Source organism: Schistocerca gregaria, chromosome 4 (assembly GCF_023897955.1).
Source record: "Schistocerca gregaria isolate iqSchGreg1 chromosome 4, iqSchGreg1.2, whole genome shotgun sequence".
Classification (NCBI taxonomy): Eukaryota; Metazoa; Arthropoda; class Insecta; order Orthoptera; family Acrididae; genus Schistocerca; species Schistocerca gregaria.
In genome coordinates, this window is record NC_064923.1 from 502,988,426 (window position 1) to 503,013,508 (window position 25,083).

Sequence of the window (25,083 nt, forward strand, 5' to 3'; positions counted from 1 at the left end):
TCACTCCAACTTCACACGTCCCACACCATTACACAACCTCCACCAGCTTGATTAGTCCCCTGCTGACATGCAGGACTCTTGGATTCATGAGGTTGTCTCCATACCCGCACACGTCCATCCGCTCACTACAGTTTGAAAATAGATTTGTGTTGTGTTGGCAGGGCCGAAATGCACGCGTTTTAGCTCAGGCAGGCTGGTGTGAAGGGGGAAGAACTATACTGACGTGAGCTCTGGAACATGACAAGGAATTAGAATTCAGAAAGCGGACGTAATTAGTTTGATACTTAACTTTATTCCATTAATGATGAACGCCGCTCTTGACGGTACATGATTCACAATATTATCTGTTCAGAATACATTCTTGAAGTAATTATAGTAAATGAATATGGCGACTTGCTAGGTCGTAGCAAATGACGTAGCTGAAGGCTATTCTAAACTGTCGTCTCTGCAAATGAGAGCGTATGTAGACAGTGAACCATCGTTAGCAAAGTCGGCTGTACAACTGGGGCGAGTGCTTGGGAGCCTCTCTAGACTAGACCTGCCGTGTGGCGGCGCTCGGTCTGCAATCACTGATAGCGGCGACACACGGGTCCGACGTATACTAACGGACCGCGGCCGATTTAAAGGCTACCACCTAGCAAGTGTGGTGTCTGGCAGTGACACCACAATTTGTCCGTCCAGGCAAAATGTTTCCTGTCATCAACAATCCAATGTCGATGTTGACTGGCCCAGGTGAGGCGTAAAGCTTTGTGTCGTGGAGTCATCAAGGGTACACGACTGGGCCTTCGGCTCCGAAAGCTCATATTGATGATATTACGCTGAATGGTTCGCACGCTGATACTTGTTGATGGCCCAGCATTGAAATCTGCAGAAATTTGCGGAAGGGTTGCACTTCTGTCATGTTGAACGACCCTCTTCAGTCGTCGTTGGACCCGTTCTTGCAGGATCTTTTTTCCGACTGCAGCGATGTCGGAGATTTGATGTTTTGCCGGATTCCTGATATTCGCGGTACATTCGTAAAATATTCCTACGGTAAAACCCCACTTCATCGCTACGTCGGAGCCGCTGTCTCCCAGCGGTCGTGCACCGACTATAACATCACGTTCAGGCTCACTTAAATCTTGATAACCTGCCGCTGTAACAGCAGCAACCGATCTAACAACTGCGCCAGACTCTTGTCCATATAGGCGTTGCTGACCGCAGAGCCGTATTCTGCCAGTTTACATATCTCAGTATTTCAATGCGCATGCCTATACCACTTTCTTCGGAACTTCAGTGAACGTGTGTACAGTATTTCCAGCGCTTACAACCTTTTTAAACTCTGCACGATACAGCAAATATACACTCCTGGAAATGGAAAAAAGAACACATTGACACCGGTGTGTCAGACCCACCATACTTGCTCCGGACACTGCGAGAGGGCTGTACAAGCAATGATCACACGCACGGCACAGCGGACACACCAGGAACCGCGGTGTTGGCCGTCGATTGGCGCTAGCTGCACAGCATTTGTACACCACCGCCGTCAGTGTCAGCCAGTTTGCCGTCGCATACGGAGCTCCATCGCAGTCTTTAACACTGGTAGCATGCCGCGACAGCGTGGACGTGAACCGTATGTGCAGTTGACGGACTTTGAGCGAGGGCGTATAGTGGGCATGCGGGAAGCCGGGTGGACGTACCGCCGAATTGCTCAACACGTGGGGCGTGAGGTCTCCACAGTACATCGATGTTGTCGCCAGTGGTCGGCGGAAGGTGCACGTGCCCGTCGACCTGGGACCGGACCGCAGCGACTCACGGATGCACGCCAAGACCGTAGGATCCTACGCAGTGCTGTAGGGGACCGCACCGCCACTTCCCAGCAAATTAGGGACACTGCTGCTCCTGGGGTATCGGCGAGGACCATTCGCAACCGTCTCCATGAAGCTGGGCTACGGTCCCGCACACCGTTAGGCCGTCTTCCGCTCACGCCCCAACATCGTGCAGCCCGCCTCCAGCGGTGTCGCGACAGGCGTGAATGGATGGACGAATGGAGACGTGTCGTCTTCAGCGATGAGAGTCGCTTCTGCCTTGGTGCCAATGATGGTCGTATGCGTGTTTGGCGCCGTGCAGGTGAGCGCCACAATCAGGACTCATACGACCGAGGCACACAGGGCCAACACCCGGCATCATGGTGTGGGGAGCGATCTCCTACACTGGCCGTACACCTCTGGTGATCGTCGAGGGGACACTGAATAGTGCACGGTACATCCAAACCGTCATCGAATGCATCGTTCTACCATTCCTAGACCGGCAAGGGAACTTGCTGTTCCAACAGGACAATGCACGTCCGCATGTATCCCGTGCCACCCAAAGTGCTCTAGAAGGTGTAAGTCAACTGCCCTGGCCAGCAAGATCTCCGGAACTGTTCCCCATTGAGCATGTTTGGGATTGGATGAAGTGTCGTCTCACGCGGTCTGCACGTCCAGCACGAACGCTGGTCCAACTGAGGCGCCAGGTGGAAATGGCATGGCAAGCCGTTCCACAGGACTACATCCAGCATCTCTACGATCGTCTCCATGGGAGAATAGCAGCCTGCATTGCTGCGAAAGGTGGATATACACTGTACTAGTGCCGACATTGTGCATGAGTGTGATCATGTGATGTATCTGACCCGAGGAATGTGTCAATAAAGTTTCCCCTTCCTGGGACAATGAATTCACGGTGTTCTTATTTCAATTTCCAGGAGTGTAGATTTGTCGTGGACTGTGAAAGGTTCCCAAAGTCTTCATCGTGGCCGTGGCAGACGCTTCGCGAGCGCCTAATCGTTGGGGCCGCTTGCCGTGTTTTCTGGCAAGGCTGTGGCCCAGAACAGAAGTTGGGCTTCCTGTACCGGGGAGGCATTATCTACTGGGCCTGCTTCGCGGAAATAGCACGGACAGACTGAGCTCGGGCACGCGACCCTTCGGCCTGCGGTTACAACGCCCCCGCGCACTCGTCCCAGACTGCATAGCTTACGTCAAGGCCAGCCGCGCCTAAATTCTTCACGAGTGGTTAAGGTGTACTCGCTACCGAGAGAAATATTTAGTACTCTGCCCTGATACAAATTAATAAGTTTGTAGGCTAATGTGTGGCCAAGATGGCGGTTGCTCTCCCTGTCAGCCTAAGCGAATGCTTATTTTTCGACTTAGTACCTTCTAGATCGATGCACTTATGCCAGCGTTATTCAAACGAGTGCATTCGGGCTGTGAACTGTGACGCGGGAAAGTGTGCAAAATACCTTCTACTGCATTCGGACAGAAATGTTTTCCAGCATAGATAACTCTCCTCTGGAATTTCTAAATTCATTGGGGAAGTGGCAACCAAGTAATCTGCAGAATCTATGAGTGTCGAGACATACCATAATCCTTTTGGAACAATACAGTCCATACAGTTCCAAAGGTAGCAAGGGCAGATATGTGTGATAACTTATCACACAATCAGCTTAACGCCTTGTACCCTTAAGTTGATGCCAAGAATAATGTGTACAAGTATGTAAAATAAAGTTGAGGATCTGTTAGATGATTATCACTTTAGTATTCTGGAAGGCAAAAGCACCATATAGGCAGTTATGACGTTGCACATGATAATGAAAGCAAGATTTGATAAATATCAAGTCTCGTTCATAGGATTTGTGGACGGGAGAAAAAGCGGTCGGCTATGTAATATAGTACACGATTTTCGAACTTCTCAGGAAAATTGGTGTTAGGTGTAGGGAAGACGGATGATGTTCAACTTGTACAAAAACTCAGGGAAAAAATATGATTAGAAGAACAAGAACGACGTGCTCGGATTAGAAATGCTATAAGACAGGGACTTAGCTTTCGCCGCTTTTGTTTAACCAATACATAGAAGAAACAATTACATAAATACAACAAAGATTCAGCAGAGGGATTAAAGTTCAAGATGAAAGTATATGTTACATTTTCTGGAGACATTGCTATTCTTAGTGAAACTGAGGCAGAACACCATGACCTGTCAAAGAGAATCAACAGTCTAGTGAGCGCACATCAAGGACCGACTGTGTTCCGAAGAAAGATGAAAGTAACGAGGAGTAGCAGAAACTACATTAGCAACATCATCATTAAAACTGAGGGCCACAAAGTAGGCCTAGTCAAAGAATTCTGCCACCTTGGAAGCAAAATAACACATGATGGACTGAGCAAGGAAGACGTAATAAGCAGAGGGGGAAGGGCAAAGAGAGCATTTCTGGTAAACAGAAGTCCACTTGCGTCGGACCTAGGTCTTCACTTGAAGAAGAAATTTCTGAGAATGTACGTTTTGAGCCTGGAAGTAAATCACTGAAAACTTGAAAAGAAGTGGATCAAATTGATTGAGATCCGGTCCTATTGTAGGACGTTGAAAGTTGGGTTCACTGATGAGTTAAGAAATGACGAGCTGGAAAACACTGGCTCAAATGGCTCTGAGGACTATAGGACTTAACATCTGTGGTCATCAGTCCCCTAGAACTTAGAACTACTTAAGCCTAACTAACCTAAGGACATCACACTCATCCATGCCCGAGGCAGGATTCGAACTTGCGACCGTAGCGGTCACGCGGTTTAACACTGAAGCGCCTAGAACCGCACGGCCACACCGGCCGGCCACTGTCCAAAAGAAGGGACGAAATTACAGGATGTTCTTTAATACGTTAATGAATGGTTTACGTAAAACTTGACGGAGCTGTAGAGAAGATAGCCACAGCAATACATCCAATAAATAACTGAGGTGCAACCACTACTTTGAGCTGTAAAGGCGAGCGGTCCACATCAAAGCCGTCAGAAGACTGAGGAAAAGAACAATGGGCACTCGCAATGCACGCAGTGCTTCTACAGACTGAAGTAGTCAGCGCCAGCCCTAATGGACAATTCATCTATAAGACAGTACCCTGTCTCCTACTTTTCAAAATTGAAGCCAGCTCTTTTGGCATACCGTACTGGACCACCGTGTCTAGCAAACTCGTCGTGACGAGACAGCAGCTCTAATTCATCCAGTGCTTAATATCAAATATCTTTCATCGAAATGTGTCGCAATCTATGGTAATTCTTGAGCGAGTCGTCTCTATGCTGAATCTCTATAAATCTTTATCACGCCGCTAAGACAGTCAAAAAAAAACCTTTAATCTCCTGAGCCTAAAATAACTACCATATCTAAATAACCCTCCATTCGTAAACGATGCCTCGGTGCGATTCATCCAGACTGCTCAGTTCGTCTTTCTCAAGTTCATAACAGCAACTATTGGTTCAAATGGCTCTGAGCACTATGGGACCCAACTTCTGAGGTCATCAGTCCCCTAGAACTTAGAACTACTTAAACCTAACTAACCTAAGGACATCACAAACATCCATGCCCGAGGCAGGATTCGAACCTGCGACCGTAGCGGTCTCGCGGTTGCCGACTGTAGCGCCTAGAACCGCAAGGCTACTCCGGCCGGCACAGCAACTATTGCCTGCACTAAATACAAAATGTGTCTGATATGTACAGGTGTGGAAACGAAGCTGCTTCGCAAGCAGGAGCTTTTTGCTGTACTACTGTTGCAACACTAAACTCACTTGTCAATTGCTCTACAGTTTTCAGATTTAGATAGGTGCTTCCTTAATTGATGGATATTATGAACCTTTCTGTGTCAGATCTTGTTTAAAAACGGTTATACTGATGGAGATGCAGTCAGTGAAGATGCAGTACTAAGAAAAGATGTTAAGTGGAAAGCAATCACTTGCGCTTAACCGGCAACGTAAATCAGGGTTTGAGTCCCCGTCTGGCATAAATTTTCATTTGTTACTAATTAATTAAGTAAACATTAATTGGTTCCATGAAGTGCTAGGACTTAGATCTATTATTTTTGCGTATTTTCCACTATACCTGATTAGGGCGTTCAGGCTCTTCGTTACATCAGGCCAATCTTACATTTAACAATGTAGACATACGTACAGGGTGTTTTGCAAGGACGTACGAAACTTACTTTTTAATAAATGGCTGGTTATCACGAATTGTTGCGAGTAAGTGTGGTTATCACCGATAAATAATTAGGCTTCTGCGACCGTCGAGCCATACCTCCCTCCACCCATTTCTACATTTTCCTGGTTTTTTTGATTTCCTACAAGTGATACTTTCTGATCTTCTTGAAGACGTGTCACTTCAGATGAAAAGACGAAAGTTGTTCCAACATGAGGGGCCTATAACATCTCAAACATCAGTTAAGAGCAATTTTGAACTCTAGTTACCCTCGGTGTTGGATCTCTCGTCTGAGCCCTGCTATCCAAACGTCATTCTTCTTCAACGAATACATTCGAAATATGGTACGCATGAAAACATAGCCTGCATTCGTCGAGGCTCACCGTCTTCTATTTTGATCCACAGTATCATACTGAAAATTGACAATTAGTGGCACTAGAAACTGTACGGACGATTTATTCATGAGACATTTCGTAATTCCGACGTTGGGCTGGCACCCCAAGAATGACTCTTAAGTTACCGTTTTTGCTGAAAGTGTAAAGTTGTGTGCAGTTATGAAGAGTTTTCAAGCGATCAGTCCAATTACTAACAGAGTGACGGGAGGAACAGTTTCTAATGGATCGGTTTTAATAAATAATACTGACGGCGCTATGTTGAACAGGAGCAAAATAATTTTGTTCGTTTTTGAATCATGTCAGGCCATCTCAGACATATAAAGACGTTGATCTGGAACACTGCTCAGAATAATTGTAAGTAGCTCATGGGAGTTGTGGACTTGAGAAATTACAGTTGGGGACCCGCCTCTTGTGTCGAAACAAGAAAATTTGTGTGGATTTCAGTATGTGTGTAAAGAAAGAATTAAGTGCCTCCAGTCACGAACAGCGATCAAGAAATAGGGGAGCTGACGATTGGTTATAAGTATTAACAAATAATGGTTTAGGGCGTGATTTCTCCGTACATGTAAACCTTACTTGCAAATGAGAGCAAGGAACAATGTGTGAAAACGACTCGTAGCTGTCTTTCTCCAAATTTAGCCGCCCACTGTAGGCAATTTTGGTGAACAATGTTGCTTCCACCAACGGATTTCGACCGTCATCAGTTCACGACATGCTGTGTTCGAAGTGGCCCCACGAACCTCCTAATATGATTCAGCAGCAAATTTTCAGTTGGACCACCCTGCAACCGAATGGTGTCATAGGGAGCACGAATGCGTTGCTCCAGTATATCCACTTCCGAAATGGGTTCTGCATAAACAATTTCTTTCATTTGCTCCCACAGGTAGAATTAAGAAGGGTTGAGCTCCGGCAACTGGTCGCATTATGCGACGAGACCGTTCGATCTATCGGTCTGGGTAGATGTTGCCGAGATGCCTCCGCTAGGAAATGTGGAAGTAGGCTGGAGCAGCATCATGTAGCAGCCATATTTTCCCTCGTACCACCAACGGGACGTCTCCCAGAAGGCCAAATAGAATCACCCTCAGGGAGTGCAGATATACTACCTCACCTGTGAGCCGTCGTGTCCCAAGAGGCGGACTCCAATAATCCCCGCCTATACATTGAGTCCCGGGGCTGATGGTTCGCTGCCAACATACTATGAGGATTCTCCGTATCCCACAGATGGGTATTGTGGAAGTTGATGATGCCGCCTCCCGTTGAAGTAGCCTCACCTGGAAACTAGAACCTCGTAAGTGCTACTTCCGTAGGGATGCCTATGGAACAGGAGGAAGCCATAAGTGATTGAGTGGAAAGCAGTCTCTATCATCCCTCTGCAAGCGTTTGGATAATGAAGATGGAGACTGGAGACAACAGAGTTATAAGTAATGATTGCACGTTTTCAGCGATGAAGCAAATAGCGGCGGCAATACTAGGAAAATACCCCTTGAACTGTAAATGTCTGTTGAATAGTCAGTGGCGACTATCACATGTCTGGTAGTGAAAAATTGTTTCCGATTATTTCAAAACTGGACACTTTGTCGTTTGCAGACAAAATGCGCAGTCAATGGTTGTACAACAAATTTTATTCTCCGTCTAGATAGAAAATATGTTTAAAACTGATCGCTTTCGTTTCCATGGAACCATCTTCAAATCTGAATATGGCGTCTAGAGAATAACCCGACAAACTGTTCCGCAAATTTAAAACCTACTTCCATGACGATGATTAAAGTTGAATTATTTCTTGAAGGAACGGATATTAGACTCTTGTTCTAGTATTTATCTTGTTCGTGTGATTGTTTTTCAAAGTACATGCGATTAAACAGCTTGATCAGAACCAACAGGTAGAATCAAGCATTAATATCAAAATTTTGAAGATACCTTAAAAGCTTGAATGAAAAGAAAGGATAGTTGGAGCGTTAAGAAAAATTTTTAATGCTCACCACAGACAGGAAGGTATAACAATTGAAACGATTTTCGATTACTATTTGTGATCTTTAGATAACGTCAACGAATCCCAGCAAGTCGATTAATATATGTAAGAAGGCTAAACTTGCACAAATGGATCCAGCCAGAAAAGATTTTCATACTCATACAGAATAAGTCTGACATAAAGTTCCTGCCTAATGCTATGTATTTATATTGCGCTACTTGACATTGCATAGAAATATTTATGTCTAACGTAGTGCACATTACATGATGGATTCCAGAAACAGAGAGATCATCTTTGGTAGTGTATTCTTCTGAGTTCTACAGACAAACTAGGGTTCTAAGCGTAGGTGCACCAGATTTTCGATGAAAGTGATGGTATATATTGGAGTAAAAAATATTGTACGAGGTATGAGAAAAGTAGTGAGACTGACAACACTGCAATCGCTTTGGGCAACGCTGGGTTTTTCTACTTGTATAGACAGGTGAGTTCATCCCTTCCAAGTACTCAGTCCGAGTTTCAGCTCCGTACACCTATCACTCGATTTTCGAGCGCCGTCCTTGAAGCTGTGTTTTTGTCGTGTATTACGTAAATGGAGCTGCGGAATTTAGAGCAAATTTATGCAATCAAGTTTTATGTCAAACTTGAGCAATCCGAGAGTGTGACCTCTGAAAAGTTGAAACACGTCAATGGCGGTCATATCTTATCAAGAGCACAAGTATTTCGTTGACACAAATAATATTTGGGAAGCCCGAGAACACGTTTAAGATGAACCTCGGTCAGGAAGAACTTCAAAAAATGACGAAAACGTCGAACGTCAAACTCGTGCGTGCTCTTGTGAGATTTTCCTCCAAAACAAACTGCCAAGCAAGTGTTTCACAAAGGTCCCATTGAACTGCTCAGGAAGAGAGTGACTCGAGTGAGATAAGACATGGAAACAAGTGGGTGGTGCACCATGACAACGCCCCACGTAACGAGGCCACGTCCGTTACGGAATTTTTAACCTCAAAAGGCATTATTGTCGTTCCACAGCCCCTGTTCACCTGATCTGAGACCTTGTGACTTTTTCTCCGAAACTGGAAATTGTTTTAAAATGACGTAATTTTGAGGCTTTGGACAGCATTAAAAGGGATGTGATAGCTATTTGTAACTCTTTAAGTGGTAGGAATGTGGTAGGAATTTACTCAAGAGGGGCATGAACAATAATATACCTATTTCAAATTTGATCCACTTGTAACACTTTAGTTTTATTATTGTGGTATGTTTTCTACAGTAGGTTTGTAGTAATTAACCTCAACAACAAAAAATATTAGAATTAAATGTGGTCACCGCAGCTAACCATCGCCCCGTTCCAGTATATTCGATAACTGGTGGATCAACTTTGGCATAACTTTCTTTTAATTTTCGCGGTATCTCATGAGACAGTTCTTTCCTGCTTTCAGGCAAAAAGGTAATTTGCAAACTTAACACATCCACACTGCAAACAGCAAATTTTCTAGATGATGACTGAATAGGCTGATGTCTACCGCTTTCGTGACGAGTACTTTCGCCTACGTATGGCTCGTGTGGCTTCATGTGAGGTGATAAATTATTTTGGTATACACAGGATGAAGTAGCAGCCACTGGAACTATTTTTTGAGCCAACAAACGTTTCTACTCCTCTCGACGAAAGGGTCATTACTTTTATCACTGTCAACACTGCTGTCACTAGAAGAAATTTCATCAAATAATATTCGGTAAAATTCTTTTTTGGCGGGACATACTGGCTGGAGAAGGAGGACGGTGCTTAGCGCTATAACCAAGCAGACATCCGTCTCTGAATTATAGAAAATTACATTCGAATAAAAAGTACTATTACATGTAGGTTTATGGAAGTTCAGAACGTAAATATAAATAATTAATATAAAAATAGCAGTGTAAAAAACATCTATAGAGCGAAATGCACGACACTTCCACAAACAAACACCAGCAATACATGGGACATCAGCTCGTGACGTAAAGACGTGGCAAAAGTACTGCACTATAATTCTCGTGCCATGTAGTGAAACAGTTAGTATCACCCCTGAACTGTAAACTAATAAAAATATGGACTTAGTCACAGTGACCGAAGACTTTTCAGTGCGTCTACGTATGTGGTAGGCTTCAAAGAGTTAAATGACTTTTCACCGCTGCTATCTACACTGGGAACAACGAGTCCGTCGGTATATAGCTGCCAAGCAGCATGCTTTCAATAGGACAGTATTGTTGTTTGAAAAAAAGAAGAAAACTTTTTGGTAGATAAGAAATTAGTCTCATTCTACAGGGTGTCCGAAAAGTCTTTCCCTGATTACATGAATTGATAACTCAGGCTACAAATATGAAACTGGTGTGTAATTGTTTATAAGCTATCAAAGTTTTTTCACATATCAGTAAACTTCCATTTCCACTGTTGCCCAATGACAGTACACGTCGATATGACTTTGCGGTCGAAATGCTATCACGTATTGAGGACGATGATGGTTATCTCAGACGAATTGACTTTTCAGATGAAGCCACCTTTTTTGTCAGGGGAGTAGTGAGTCGCCATAATGTGCGCATTTGGGGTTCACAACCCCCTGGCGAGGTCATGAAGTGCTCCAGAGGCAGTCCAATGTTGTTGTTTGGTGCACGCTATTGCACGATCGAACTATCGGGCCATTCTTCTTCGCTGAGGCTACCATCACATCTGCAGTGTATCTGGACATATTTCAACTGTATGATGTTCCTAAGCTGCTTCGGTATCACCCCGATGTCTTGTTTCAGCAAGACAGTGCACCGCCTCATTGGGGTTTGGACGTCCATGCCTATCTCGGTATGACCTTTCCTGGGCGATGGATTGGTCGTGATGAGCCAACGGTTTGGCTTCCACGCTCTCCTGACATAACCCCATTAGACTGCTTTTTATGGGTTTATGTCGAGGACGAGGTCTACCGAACTCGTGTACCAGATCTTGAAACACTGCGGCAACGTATAACCACAGTCGTTGAATCGATCCCTCCAGTGATGTTGGCTAATGTGTGTACGAAAATTGAATATCACCTAGATGTGCTACATGCAACCAAGGATGCTCATGTGTAAATTTACTAATGTGTGAAAAAAACTTTGATAGTTTGTAAACAATTAGACACCAGTTTCATATTTGTATCTTACTTCTAGCCTGAGTTTTCAATTTATGTAATCAGGGAAAGACTTTTCGGACATCCTGTATGTCACACACCTCGCACATTGCCCTTAATATCGGAGTTGTGGACCCTTAAAAAGAGAGATATTAAGCTGTGTGATGTAATATGAATTGTAGTAGAATGTACGAAAACGCAGTAACAAGTTGTCAATATTTGTCTTTAAGTGACTAAACAATTTTAAATGCTCGCACCCGACTAGTGAGTGTATCGGAAAAGACGTTAGCGCTTTATGAATTTGCGCGCACATTTAGTGATGAATTTGAAGGTTTGCCGTTGTAGGCGACTTTTTCGGATCTCAAGATGTTACGATTTAATCGAAACTAGTCACAATTTCAAGAGTACATGGAGTGGAGTCGGATAATGAAATTAGTTTGGAGCAGGCGAGATTACGAAATTGGCGGTAAGCTGAGTGCGCGCGTAGACGCTGGAGCCGGCGGCTCCGCGCTCGGGAGCGCTCGGCTCCGCACCGACGGGCGACGGACGCGGCCGAGCGGAACCGGGCGTTGCCGAGCGACTCGTCGATACCGGCGCGGCCGGAGCGCGCCGGCTCCCCCGGCGGCGGCGGCGCGAGTGGGCCCACCCTGACGGCGACGAGCGGCGGCGGCGCCCGCGGCCGGCCACGTGCCGCCTGACGTCAGCCGGTAAACACCGCGCCGCTGGCCGCTGGCATGCGACATGCAGATGATACTGGTGGCCGGAGGGTGAGTACCTCCTCCTCCTCCTGCTCCTCCTCCCGCTCGCTGCTGACGCCGGAAGGGGGGCACGGCGCAGACACTCCGGCGCGACTGTAAACGTGGACGCGCCGTTCTGCGGGGGAGGTTGGCGAGTCTCCGGAAGAGGGGGGCGGGGGGCGAGTGGGGGGGCCGCGGCCAGAAAAGGGGGGCGCTAGCTTCGGCGGCGGCGGCGGAGGCGGCGGCATCTGTCCGGCGGAGAAGCGCGCCGCGTAGCGTCAGCGCCGGGCCGCCGCGGACCATGCAGTATGCAGATGATACTGGTGGCCAGCGGGTGAGTAGGCCGCTGCCACCACCGGAGGTGCCCCGGCCAGCAGCAGGTGTTGCCGCTTCAGCCGCCTCCGCTTGAGCGCCCTCCTCCCGGCCACCCACGCCGCCCCGGCTTTCTGTGTGCCTCGCTTGCGCTGTAGTGTTGTGTGCCGGCCGCGACACCACACAGTGCGTCGAGGGTCTGCGTGGCAGACGAACTCGAGTCCAGCTCACGTGACTCCTCCTGTGCGAATTTACCCTGAGTTGTGTATCGCTATGTGAAAGTGTAAAGTCGTCACTTTAATAAAGGTTCCTGCCGTTAAACTTAGTTGTAAATGTTTGTTTTGAAGTAGTGTAATGTGTTATGCATGCAAGTATTTGGCTGTTTTGTGCCCCCGACTTCGTAGCTAGCTTCAGAAAATGTTTGCGCAAGGTAACTTAGTGATTTATGAAATCGTCTGGTATCATTATCATCTCCGTCATTTAACGGCTGGCTACTTGCGCTAATGCCGACGGTTCCTACACGCAACATTCTCACTAACTGGTATATTTGCTGAAACGACTCACTCCTCGCTCCGTAGTAAAGTGGACGTCGGGTTTTCGACTCTATCAGGTTTCCATTGTGTCGTTAGTGTGTGGGGAACTATAAACTAAACGATGAAAATTGCACACTCTGGAAATTAAGACTACAACAGTGCTTCCTGTAAAAGATAGAGAGTTGTAGGAAACTACGGTCAAGTAGTAAAATATCAATAAAAAAGAATTCGTAATTTGTTTTGATTTCACTATGGCTACTTCGTATAGCATTAAGTTAAAAAAAGAAAACAGTTTTTAGCCATCTATTTATTTTTAGCTACACTGATTTCGGGTCCGCAGCCCATTGTCTAGTTTGACAAAGTTTGTGAATGTATTATTGTGCATTTTTAGTAATAGTGATCAGTTTATTGCATAACTGTAAATTCTTTGCCCTTCATGCTCGTACTCTTACCCACAATATCTTTGTCGGTTATACCAGACAGTGGGCTGGAAACCTAGATCCTAAAAAAAGGATCAACTACGATTGTAATTTTTCGATTTCACGATTCCTTCTACAATCCCTTAGCATTAGCCCATAGACCTATCCGTTGTTTTATAGGGGTTCTCCAGAGAAATTATCTGTCGTATTTTCTGTTACCATACAATTGGACCTTCAAACCTCTGATAAACTTCCTAGCACCAGAAGAACCACCATAAACATCAACAGTACTGTAGGCCACAATTTGTAATGCTGAGACGGGACTGGCGCCCCTCCAACAGGTCACAGTGACCACGTGCCTCAAATAAGCGAACTTTAAACCTTCCCGCGCATTGTTCGACCGCGCACAGGTACCGCCAGCGGTGACGAGAAAGCTCGTAGGTGTGACTCTCGCCAATTACCCTTCAACAAATACTCGCTGTTCGCCACGTAATTGCCTCCTATTCACATCACAAACTGTTCTGTCGCCGAAAATGGGAAATGATTGCTTGTTAACGAGAAGACCGCTCTTTCATTCATCTTTCACACGGTCCTACTTTTAAAGCTTTACACTGGTAATGATTGCTTGCGTCATTTGTGCTGTAGTGAGCAGCAGACAAACAGGTTCATTGAAAGCTGTGTCTCTACATGATATTAGTCGCCTAATTGACAAATATTGGCAACTTATTGCCCCGTCTTATGATACCTCCTAGTAAGCTTCCTTTTACTAGAAGTTAGTCACACAGCTTAACGTGTCACTGCTAGTATCTGTGCATTTCCAAAATTTAATTACAATATGAAGCGCATTGTACAACATGTCTCATCTCAACATGTAACCCAATCGAAAATCAGCCGCAACCGCTTGTACTACCCTTTCGGAATTTTGGATAAAGAACTACCAAAGATGAGCTCGTTTTTGTGAAATGTCCATATATAGAGCACTAAATTAGACAGTTATTGTATATGTTTGTTATGCTAACTAGTGCATTTTAAGCATATAGAATTCTCAAACATTTTATATCATCTGTACTTCGTATGAGCATGAAAATGTTTTAGGATCAGTTCCATTTATGCACGCTTAGTCTCTGTACTTACGTTAGCCGACTTGTTGGGATTCTGTGAGGTTATGTTCACCATCCAACTGTCATAATAATAATCAAAAAATGTTTTAATTGTGATCTAATACTGCTTATAGTGACCATTCGTAAATTCGCTTTTAACGAATCCAACTTGTCTTTACTTCTGATTCGTGTTTTTCAGGCATGTTCAGAATATGAAAATTAGCACGTTTATCTGTTCGTTCACCCTGATCAATGTACTTAATCACAAGTAGTTTCAAAAACAATCACACCAAGAAGCTAATTATCAGAAAAGGCAAACTAACCATTGTTACTTTAATGGGTACTTTGTCCTTAATAACTGAAATATGTCATAGGTGTGTGGCAAATCAAGCGTTTATTGTAAATATAGAGAGTTGTTGATACCTAATAAATTTCAGATACAGTAAATGTGTTAAATTCTCTTTTAATTGCATGAACACCTACACACTCAAGTAAAAATATCCCATAATGACACAGTTAACAGTTGCTTTAATTAACGTGAGTCGTGATGCACAAAGTGAAAAATGCTGTCAGGAACATGATAAAACCAAATAATATACAAAATAGTGTTAACATTGCAATATGTTTCTAAAGTCTTTTTGCAAGTGATAATATGCTAGAAGATTTCTCCCCTTGTGTCTAGCCAACAGACAAGAGAATTTAAGAATTTAACGGAACAAAGATAGTAAATATTTTAGGTCTTCTTTATATCTAACGACAGTAAAGGAGTAGTACTAAACGTTTCATAAAGTGTTAATTTCACTATCCCTCTCATAGCGTCAGAAAATATAAGTAATTTTACTGGACATTAACCAACAAATTTTCTTTCTTCTTTTCCCTCATCAGCCGTCTACTGGTCTGATGCGGAGCGCCACGACTGCCTCTCCTTTACCATAAACATATTTTTTCTTCCACCACGTAACGAATGCATAGCTAGAACGAAACAGAATAACTTTGGAAGTCAAGCAGTGTGTCAGTACATAAAGTATGCACCAGACAACACAGGCGGCAAATGTTCTCTAACTATGTAGGTTAGTGGCTAACCACGGTTCCAATGAAGTCAGCAACGCCGCTGTTAGTAAAAAAGAGATGGCGACCTTCCTGCTTTTCAGAGTCCTGGGACTTCCTGTTACTAGCTTCGTCTGGTTTTAGCGATCAATTTTAGAAACTATCTACACTTTCTGCTACAAACTATCAGCTTGATTAGTATAGGATATTCTTCTAGGCAGGATTATCAGTGTCTCTGGAAACAAACATGTTTTAATGTCAGAAGTGAAAATGAGAATATCAAAGAAAATTTGGAAGGAAAAGAAAGAATAGACTAATTCTGCCAACTGCTAATACTGCAGTAGATTACTTGGAATTCATTCTAATAATTGTGCTGGTAAGTGTTTATCCGGTCTAGAATAATGGTAAATCTGTCAGAAACACACGTCTTATCACAAATGACTGAGAGATTCAATTGTACGTTACGCTAGCTGTTGGTGGAATGATAGTATCCTACGGTTGACAACACAATATGTATATATGGTGATTACATAAATATTAACTTGAAAAGTATTTCTCATTCGAGTCTCTAAAGATGTGATGGTTTTAAAAGTAAAGAATAAAATTTGGTCTGTTACGAAGCAAGGATTGAATAATTCGTCCTTCAAACAACATCATGTAGTTAATACCTTGCTTCTATCACCACTAACTACATCATAGCATATATGCTGGAACTTACGCTCACAATATCATGTCCTGCATGTCAAATATTTGTTCCCACGTACGTAGTGACCGAATCTATAATTTGTGTGAGCACACGTATAAGCAACCAAATTTTGAAAATATGTAATATTTAAATGTAAGATCGAAAAGATATGACTAAAACATCAACACTAGAGTTCTGAGTGAATTTCCTCTATTCAAAAATATAAATCCATTGATAGTCTGTCAGTGTGAATATTTTTCTACTCGAGTGGAAGAAACTTTATTACACTATGCTCATATGTATTAACATATACTTCACTAGAAATTGGTAAACCTGTGCTTGAATTCGTCTTGTTCAGACTTTATTATCTATTCTGCGGACTTTTGCTCCACCATAAAATAATCTGTGTCGTACGATTTCGCAAGTGCATTCAATGAGACATGTGAAACTGTCTGTTAAATAGGTCGCGAATGTGACAAATTAAAATTTCCTTTTTTGACAGTAAATGACATTCTCTGTGTAACCTGTTTTGTTCCTCTTTTGGGCAGTTTTGGTATGTACGTAGTTATCTATTTCACACCACTTGCCGGTTTCTCCTTTATGCTCCTCTGTTGTATCTTGACGTTGTGGGATGATGATTATCTCATTCAACAAACTTCTGAATTTACTACCAACTGATAACGGAGAAACCGAGAATAAATCAGCGATATTCACTCACTGTGAAGGCTTAGCATTTCCAGTTTCAGTTTAGAATTTTTGATTGACTTCAAGGATCAAATGTGGAGAGTGTAGAATTATACTGCTGTAGAAATACTTTTATTTTAAAGATGAACGGTAGCTTTCTTTCAGCTGAATTTCTAGTAAGAGTACTGGATACATACATCTCTTCCACTTCAGCGAAGTGTGTCTGAGAGGCCCGCTTCAAGTCCACTTGACTTCATTACCTTCATTTAAATAGGTATTTTTTCAGCTTTGGCTTGGATGATTAATACTAAGATGATGATATAGCAGAGGAAAAATTTTTCACTCAATTGAATATATAGTAATACAAGAGCACTTATAATCAGTGCAGATATTCACTCCATAGTACTGATAAACAGAGGTTAAAAAATCAGATACCCTGGAAACACAACAACTGTGAGTAACAATACTAAATTTCAAACTGTGAAACTTATCGTACGATTTTCAAATTTTTCTAGGCGATAGATTAACATCTACGCTTTACATCATACTTTATCATCATACCCAACCACGGCACACCTAAGTTAAACATATCTGCATTGGAAACGAGGTAGTGTGTCTTAGATGATTATATGTTGATTTTTCGTAGCTTCTGTTAACAAATTCAAAATTCTCCGAGTTATAAAATTTTCATGCACGTTAGAGAAAATGTCTACTTTAATAAGTTCATCATTGCCACGTAGGAATTAGCTACAGAATAATCATTAACGGTCATAATACATTGTGAGTTTGCGGCTTGGACTTTCAAGATCAATATTCTTCTAAGCACACTTCACAGCTCGCCTCATAGATACCAGGTGTGAATACCTTTTCCGTTCTACTTTCCCAAGTTTGGATCCGAGTACCGATCGGACATACGGTTCTAACGTTTAACGAAACCTCGCATCAGCCGAGCCACTAGAGAAACAGCTTCATTGTGGCATCCATATTAACAACCCTTACGATCTAACAGACATTTCCAAATCGCAGCTGCGTTGTCTAGAACATACTCTTAAAACATCACCCTACACTATAGTGACGTGAAAAACCTTAAACGACTTGAGCGGCATTCGTGGACTGAACGATTAACAGAGAGTGATATCTGTATTAGCTGTCCCGCTCTATATCATTTGACTTGCAGCAGATAAGTTTACGCAAGCTTAATAGCGACACACACACACACACACACACACACACACACACACACACACACACACACACACACACACACACACACACACACAAGGTATTTCGATTAAATGTTTAAGTGAGACAGTACATCAAAACGGACAAAATTTATGAAACAAGCAAGTGAATTAAAATTCAGAAAAAAATTACATATTGTCAGTGGTCAGTTATGATCGTTTACTCAACTATTTTGGTCTCCTTGCGGCAACAATCACGAAAAATTTAAAAATGATATTACCAGTGTCAAGCAGTTATTGATCATCACCCGTCTAAATTCACGTGCTACAAACGGTGACAGAATGTTTCTGCTGCCTTATAAACATATATGTATGTATGTCACCGTTCGCAGCATGCTCTTTTAGACAGCCTAGGATGTATGTAGAAATATAATGGAAGCCTTATGTCACTGTTTGCAGCATATACATTTAGATAGTCTGATGCTACATGTTGACAACACAATGCAAACTTTATGTCATCGTCCGCAGCACGCGCATTTAAACTGTCGGAGGATGTAAGTTGACAACACAACAGAAACTTTACGTCATTGTTCGATGTATTTAGACAGTCTGGTGTTCCATGTTGACTACACAAAGGAAACTTTGTCACCGTTTGTAGCACGTGCATTTAGACTGTTGGACGATGTATGTCGATAACACAGCAGAGACTATACGTGTCTGTTTTCAGAACGAGCATTTAGAAAATCGGAAGACATTTCTTGACAGCACAACAGAAAACTTGCATCACTCTTTGCACCGTGAGTAGTCTAGCGTCTGATGTCTACAACGCAACCTTATTTCACCATTTGCAACACTTCGACACTTGAATGACACATGTTGACAACAAAACGGAAACCTCGTGTCACAATTCAAAAATTTTCAAATTTGTGTGAATCCCTAAGGGTTCAAACTGCTGAGGTAATCGGTCGCTAGACTTACACACTATTTAAACTAACTTATGCTAAGAACAACACACACACACCCATGCCCGAGGGAGGACTCAAACCTCCGGCGGGAGGGGCCGCGCAATCCGTGACACGGCGCCTCAAACCGCACGCCCACTTCGCGAAGCCATGTCACAATTAGCCGCATGTGTATTTATGCAGTCCATTTATATAGTATGGTAATACCTGTTTCCAACACAACACAAGCCTTACATCACTGTTGGTAGCATGAGCTTTTAGACATTCTAATGATATACAGGGTGGCGCACGAAATGTGTTACCAATTGTTTCTTTCACAATTTACGACGCACATTAGATATCCCACTGGGATCTCTACAGCAATACCAGCAGAGTTTGGAAAAACAAATGAATTACGAAATGACGAGTAATTCACGATACTGCCGCTAGGAGACTAGTAAGCACCAATGGCTGACAATGGGAGACTGACGACACGGCAACGATCGGCAATTGTGTTACTTTTTCATGAAACGAAAAGCCTTGTTGTGACTCAGAGGTGTTTTCGACAACAGTTTAACACACGATGGGTCCCAGGCAAGAAGATCATCTACAGGTTGTACGATAAATTTGCACAGGAAGGAACAGTATTGGAAGCGAAGCGACCTCGTCCTAAGCCTGTTTGTTCGCCGGAGAATATTGAAGCGGTCGAGTTGCTGTACAGAGAAGTCCCGGGAAATCGTGTAGAAAGGCAGCAGTGCAACTGCGAATATCCAGACGCTCCGTTCAACGGATTATTAAAAGTGACCTCCATATGTACCCATACAAGACGATCTTTGCACATAAGCTCACTGAAGAACACAAGCAGCAGAGACTATTGTTTGCTCAGTGGCGGAGGATAGGGAAGAAACTCTCAACAACGTTTGGTTTTCGGATGAGGCGCATTTTCAGTTAGACGGTGTGGTTAACAAAAAATGTACGCTTTTGGGCCACTGAAAACCCACAAGTGCTTCATGAATGACAACATTATGCTCCAAGGATTACAGCGTGGGCAGCAATTTCCAGTCACGGACTTATTAGACCCTTTTTCTTTGAAGAAACTGTGAACAGCGAGCGTTATTTGAGCATGCTTCGCAATAGCTTCATTCCACAGCTTCTTGCTACTGACTCGCTCTTCAACACGCAATGGTTCATTGAAGATGGAGCAAGGCCACATACTGCAAACTCTGTGTTGGAGTTTTTACACGAGCATTTCGACATGAGGATCATTTCACTCGGGTTTCCAGGTCTCTTCAGTGACGGACAAAATTGGCCCCCCAATAGTCCAGACCTCAATCCATGTGACTTTTTTCTTTGGGTGTACCTAAAGGAAAAAATTTTTCCGAAACGTCCACGTGATTTAATTGAGCTCAGAAGACTTATTCTTCAAGCTTGCAGTGAAATTACGGAAGACATGTGCCGTAGGGTAATCATTAACTTCAGTGTTTGTTTGAAGGAAGTTAGGAACCGAAATGGTGGACATATTGAGCATGTGCTGAGTTAGAACAAATCTTCATGGACGGCTGTCCATTGTAGTATATGTTCCTTTCAGATTGTATTGACAATAAAGTTAATATTCGAAAACAAAGTGGTAACACATTTCGTTCGACACCTTGTATGATAACAACGCTCCGCACGGGATTAACCGAGCGGTCTCAGGCGCTGCAGTCATGGATTGTGCGGTAGGTCCCGGCGGAGGTTCGAGTCCTCCCTCGGGCATGGGTGGATATGTTTGTCCTTAGGATAATTTAGCTTAAGTAGTGTGTAAGCTTAGGGACTGATGACCTTAGCAGTTAAGTCCCATAAGATTTCACACACATTTGAACATTTTTGTTTGTTAACAACGCAACGGGAATCTTCTTTCACCATTTGCATTTAGACTGTCTGATCAGAGATGTTTACAACACAAGGCAAACATTACATCATCGTTTCCTGCATGTGCTTATAGACAACGTTATGATGACTGCTGTCTGATTGTAAACAGCTACGGAACTGAAACTTCTTGGCAGATTAAAACTATGTGCCGGACCGAGACTCGAACTCGGGACCTTTGCCTTTCGCGGGCAAGTGCTCTACCGGCTGAGCTACCCAAGCACGACTCACGCCCCGTCCTCACAGCTTTACTTCTGCAGAGAGCACTTGCCCGCGAAAGGGAAAGGTCCCGAGTTCGAGTCTCGGTCCAGCACACAGTTTTAATCAGCCATGAAGTTTCATATCAGCGCACACTCCGATGTAGAGTGAAAATTTCATTCCAGCTACTGCAGCGTGAACAGTTTCCTGTGACTGTTCTTCCAAGAAGACAAAAGGAGATAATGAATCACTCTATCGGGTAATTTGGAACCACGCTGTCCAAATCTCTGTAGCAGCTAGTGCGCAGTAGCACGTGGAACGTAACGGGATACTTCAGAATTATACTGGCAAAGCAGATTGTAATACCAAAGCGGGTGTATATTCACTTCCTCCCGAGTCCGGTAGGAAATTAAATCGTAATGTGCGCCGTTAAACCAGATGGCTATATCGGAAGTACGCATTCCACAGTCGTATCGTGAAGAGTAATGCGTTGCTTACCGGCGTACAAATACTTGCAGGAAATGCATTTGGCCATATATCACGCGCGGAAAATAACACGCTACTGCAGGAGTACGAAAGTGAAACTGCGTGTTAGCCGGGATAGAGCGCTCGGCGAGCGGCGTAAGCGGGGTGGAGCGTCGAGTCGGAGACGTCGGCAGCAGGCGTCGGCCGGCGGCACGGCGACGCGCCGGAAGTCGCGGCAGGAAGCGGGTCGATGCTAAGTAACGCCACGGCAGACCACGCCACACCGCGCCGCACCGCGCCCACCCCAAACACCCAGCACCCCTAATCACGCCACCTCTACTCCCGCGCCACAGCACCGTGTGCCGCTAGTTGCACTGAACACGTAGCTCTCCCTCGTTCACATCATCCGTCTAATTACCTTCATTTTTGTTTACTCCGCCTCTACTGCTACGGCACTAGCACTCTTACATGGACGAGTTAGCTAATCTTGACGTGGAGCTTTACGAGATTTGTGACGTCACCACCTACTATTGAGGAGCCAGTTCGTCATGTGAAACACAAAATAAGTTCTGTGATATTTCGGCAACATGCCAAGTAAAGTGGAACCAATAACAAGCGTGAATAATCGCTACGTCACAAGCAGAACACTCGAGACAACGTACCGTTAATACGGTCGTTTTCAGGTACAGCTCAAATTTGGTTCAAAAATGGTTCAAATGACTCTGAGCACTATGGGACTTAACATCTATGGACATCAGTCCCCTAGAACCCAGAACTACTTAAACCTAACTAACCTAAGGACATCACACACATCCATTCCCGAGGCAGTAGCGGGCGCTCGGTTCCAGACTGTAGCGCCTAAAACCGCTCAGCCACACCGGCCGGCGAGAAATTTCTTATTGATGATTAAAAAATTTTCGTATTTACTATCTTTTTATAACCAGATTGTTATTAAAGTACGCCTTTTTAAGGAGACGTCACAATGAAGTTTATACAAATTATGTCGTTAAGTGAATTTGATCCATAGTGGATGCTTTCGAACTCCGTGACTGTTTCTTTATGGGGTTGTAGATAAATAACCTCTACGTCACAATAAAAGGTTGTTTATTCCTCACACGATCGGTTTCGGGCCTGAAGATGGGCGCAAGCCCGAAACCGGTCGTGTGACGAATAAACAACCTTTTATTGTGTATGGTAGCGGATATTTTTCTACAACCCCAAAATATGTCGTTCATGGTAGGATTTCTTATAAATAAATGCTAATTAATAACTTAGTGGCGATTAAAGTCTTCAGAAGAGTGTAACATAGAATACAAGGTCATAAATTGCAAAACTGCAACGTAGCGTAGGTGGTGGAGGCATCGAGTTGTGAAATAAACTGTAGCAGGTTTGAATCCTGATGTACCAAGATTTTTTTTTTCCTACCTCTTATACTACTCGATGGTAAAAATAAGTACGCATGCAGTCAGGAGTAAGTTTCACAATTGTTGTCAACTTACTGACTTGAGATTGGACTTTCCTTTTTGTCTTACAACATTCTCATGGATGGTGAAGCTTCTGTTTATGTACTAAATGACCACCCGAAACTGCCAAGGTATGGCAGATCATTGTTTATGATGTAATATCTCCTCAACTATGTGTCGTACAATTTCGCAAGTGCATTCAGTGAGACAGGTGAAACAGTCTGTTAAATAGGTCGCGAATGTGACAAATTAAAATTTCGTGCCTTTGGTAGTTTTACTGCATGAACAGCGAAAATGTAGTAAGTAATAAACTTTTTCCATAATTCTGTGGGTGTGGGGGTGGGAAGGGGTTGTCAGCGAGAAAAAAATTCTTAAAGGATTGAAATTATGTATAAAGTTTGTTGGACATCACAAAGAGCTCTCATTCTCAAATAAAGGTTGAATGAAGTGGGGTACTCACATGTCATGGAGTACACTACCTTTACACCCATACCCCCATCCTTTTGATAGGTGGAGGCTTCTTAAAGCCCAGCGATTCTTTACGAACAGTAAGTGACAGGTGTATCAAGTTTGGTAGAAATCGGACCAGTAGCTTAGCAGCAAATATGGAATATGTATATATTACATTGGTTCTATTAAAACGTACATTTCGTCGCTTGCCCATGTGCTAATCGTCTTATTCTTCCTGTAGAGTGTGTGTGTGTGTGTGTGTGTGTGTGTGTGTAGATATTACAGGAAGAAAAACATGATTATCACATGGACAAGGGAAGAAATGTACGTTTTAATAGAGCCAACGTAGGAATTTTACTGGCGTCCACATTCGTAAATAGCCTGTGTGGTTTGCGACCCAAGTAAAATCGACAATGCGACAGAAGAAGGCCAACAGTGAAAATCACATTAACCAGCTCGTTCCGTATGCCGAAAGTCCTATGTCTCGTGACATCGGATGTCCTGTCCACATATACGTCAACATTACCTGACTCGTATAGTGTGAAAACGGCTTTACCACGGTAACGCTTAAGAGGACGTTCTAGAAAACAAAATAGTACCGACATATCGCCTCAGAAAAATCGGTTGAGAGCCCGCATCTCGTGGTCATGCGGTAGCGTTCTCGCTTCCCACGCCCGGGTTCCCGGGTTAGATTCCCGGCGGGGTCAGGGATTTTCTCTGCCTCGTGATGTCTGGGTGTTGTGTGATGTCCTTAGGTTAGTTAGGTTTAACTATTTCTAAGTTCTAGGGGATTTATGACCATAGATGTTGAGTCCCATAGTGCTCAGAGCTATTTTTGAAATCGGTTGAGTGATGTCAAAGCTGACTACATATCGGAGTAAAAATATGGTATTTTCGGTACTAGAGTGTTTCGCTATTGAAAAATTGGTACGTCGCAGAATCAATTTTCACTTTACAGCAGAGCACAAGATGGGCTGTTATGAAACTCCTGGTAGATTGAAACTGCATGCCGCACCACGATTCGAACCAGGGACATTTACCTTTAGCGGGCAGCTATTTTTCCACGAATAGCTCAACTCCTACCCTTCCAGGTCCACAGAAGTTCTTGCGCATATCTTGTGGAACTATCACTCCTTTCTTTCAGCAGTGCTAGAACCGCAAGTATGCAGGAGAACTTCTGTGCACTTTGTAGGGTTGGAGACGAAGTACTGGCCGAATTAAAGATGTCAGATCGGTTCGTGAGTTGTGCTTAGAGAGCTCTGTCGGAAGGGCACTTGCCCGCAAAAGGCAAAGGTCTCAGGTCTGAAGCACCGCCCAGCACATAGTTTTCATAGATTTAGACTGACAGTTCTTCGAAAAATGCTGTTAAATGAAACAGGAATATGCCATTATTCATATTTGTTTATTAAATGTCTGCCATTGTTCATTTATACATAAGTTAATCCAAGATGTTTATTTGCTTTGTATACACTGCCGGTCAGTAAAACTGAAACGC

The 25,083-nt window shown here is 43.5% G+C and overlaps 1 protein-coding gene across 3 annotated transcripts in view; it reads left to right on the forward strand.

The window, feature by feature from the left end:
* Positions 1–12,091: 12,091 nt before the first annotated feature.
* LOC126268074 (potassium voltage-gated channel protein Shaker) overlaps positions 12,092–25,083 on the forward strand; it is a 1,571,080-nt gene continuing 1,558,088 nt past the window's right edge. Inside the window, exon 1 of one of the 3 annotated variants that reach the window (XM_049973531.1) lies at positions 12,092–12,232. In XM_049973531.1, the coding sequence (XP_049829488.1) occupies positions 12,207–12,232 (26 nt within the window). In that variant the 5' untranslated portion in view covers positions 12,092–12,206. The remainder of the gene's footprint in view (positions 12,233–25,083) is intronic. The other 2 variants (XM_049973530.1, XM_049973532.1) reach the window with 2 other exon arrangements.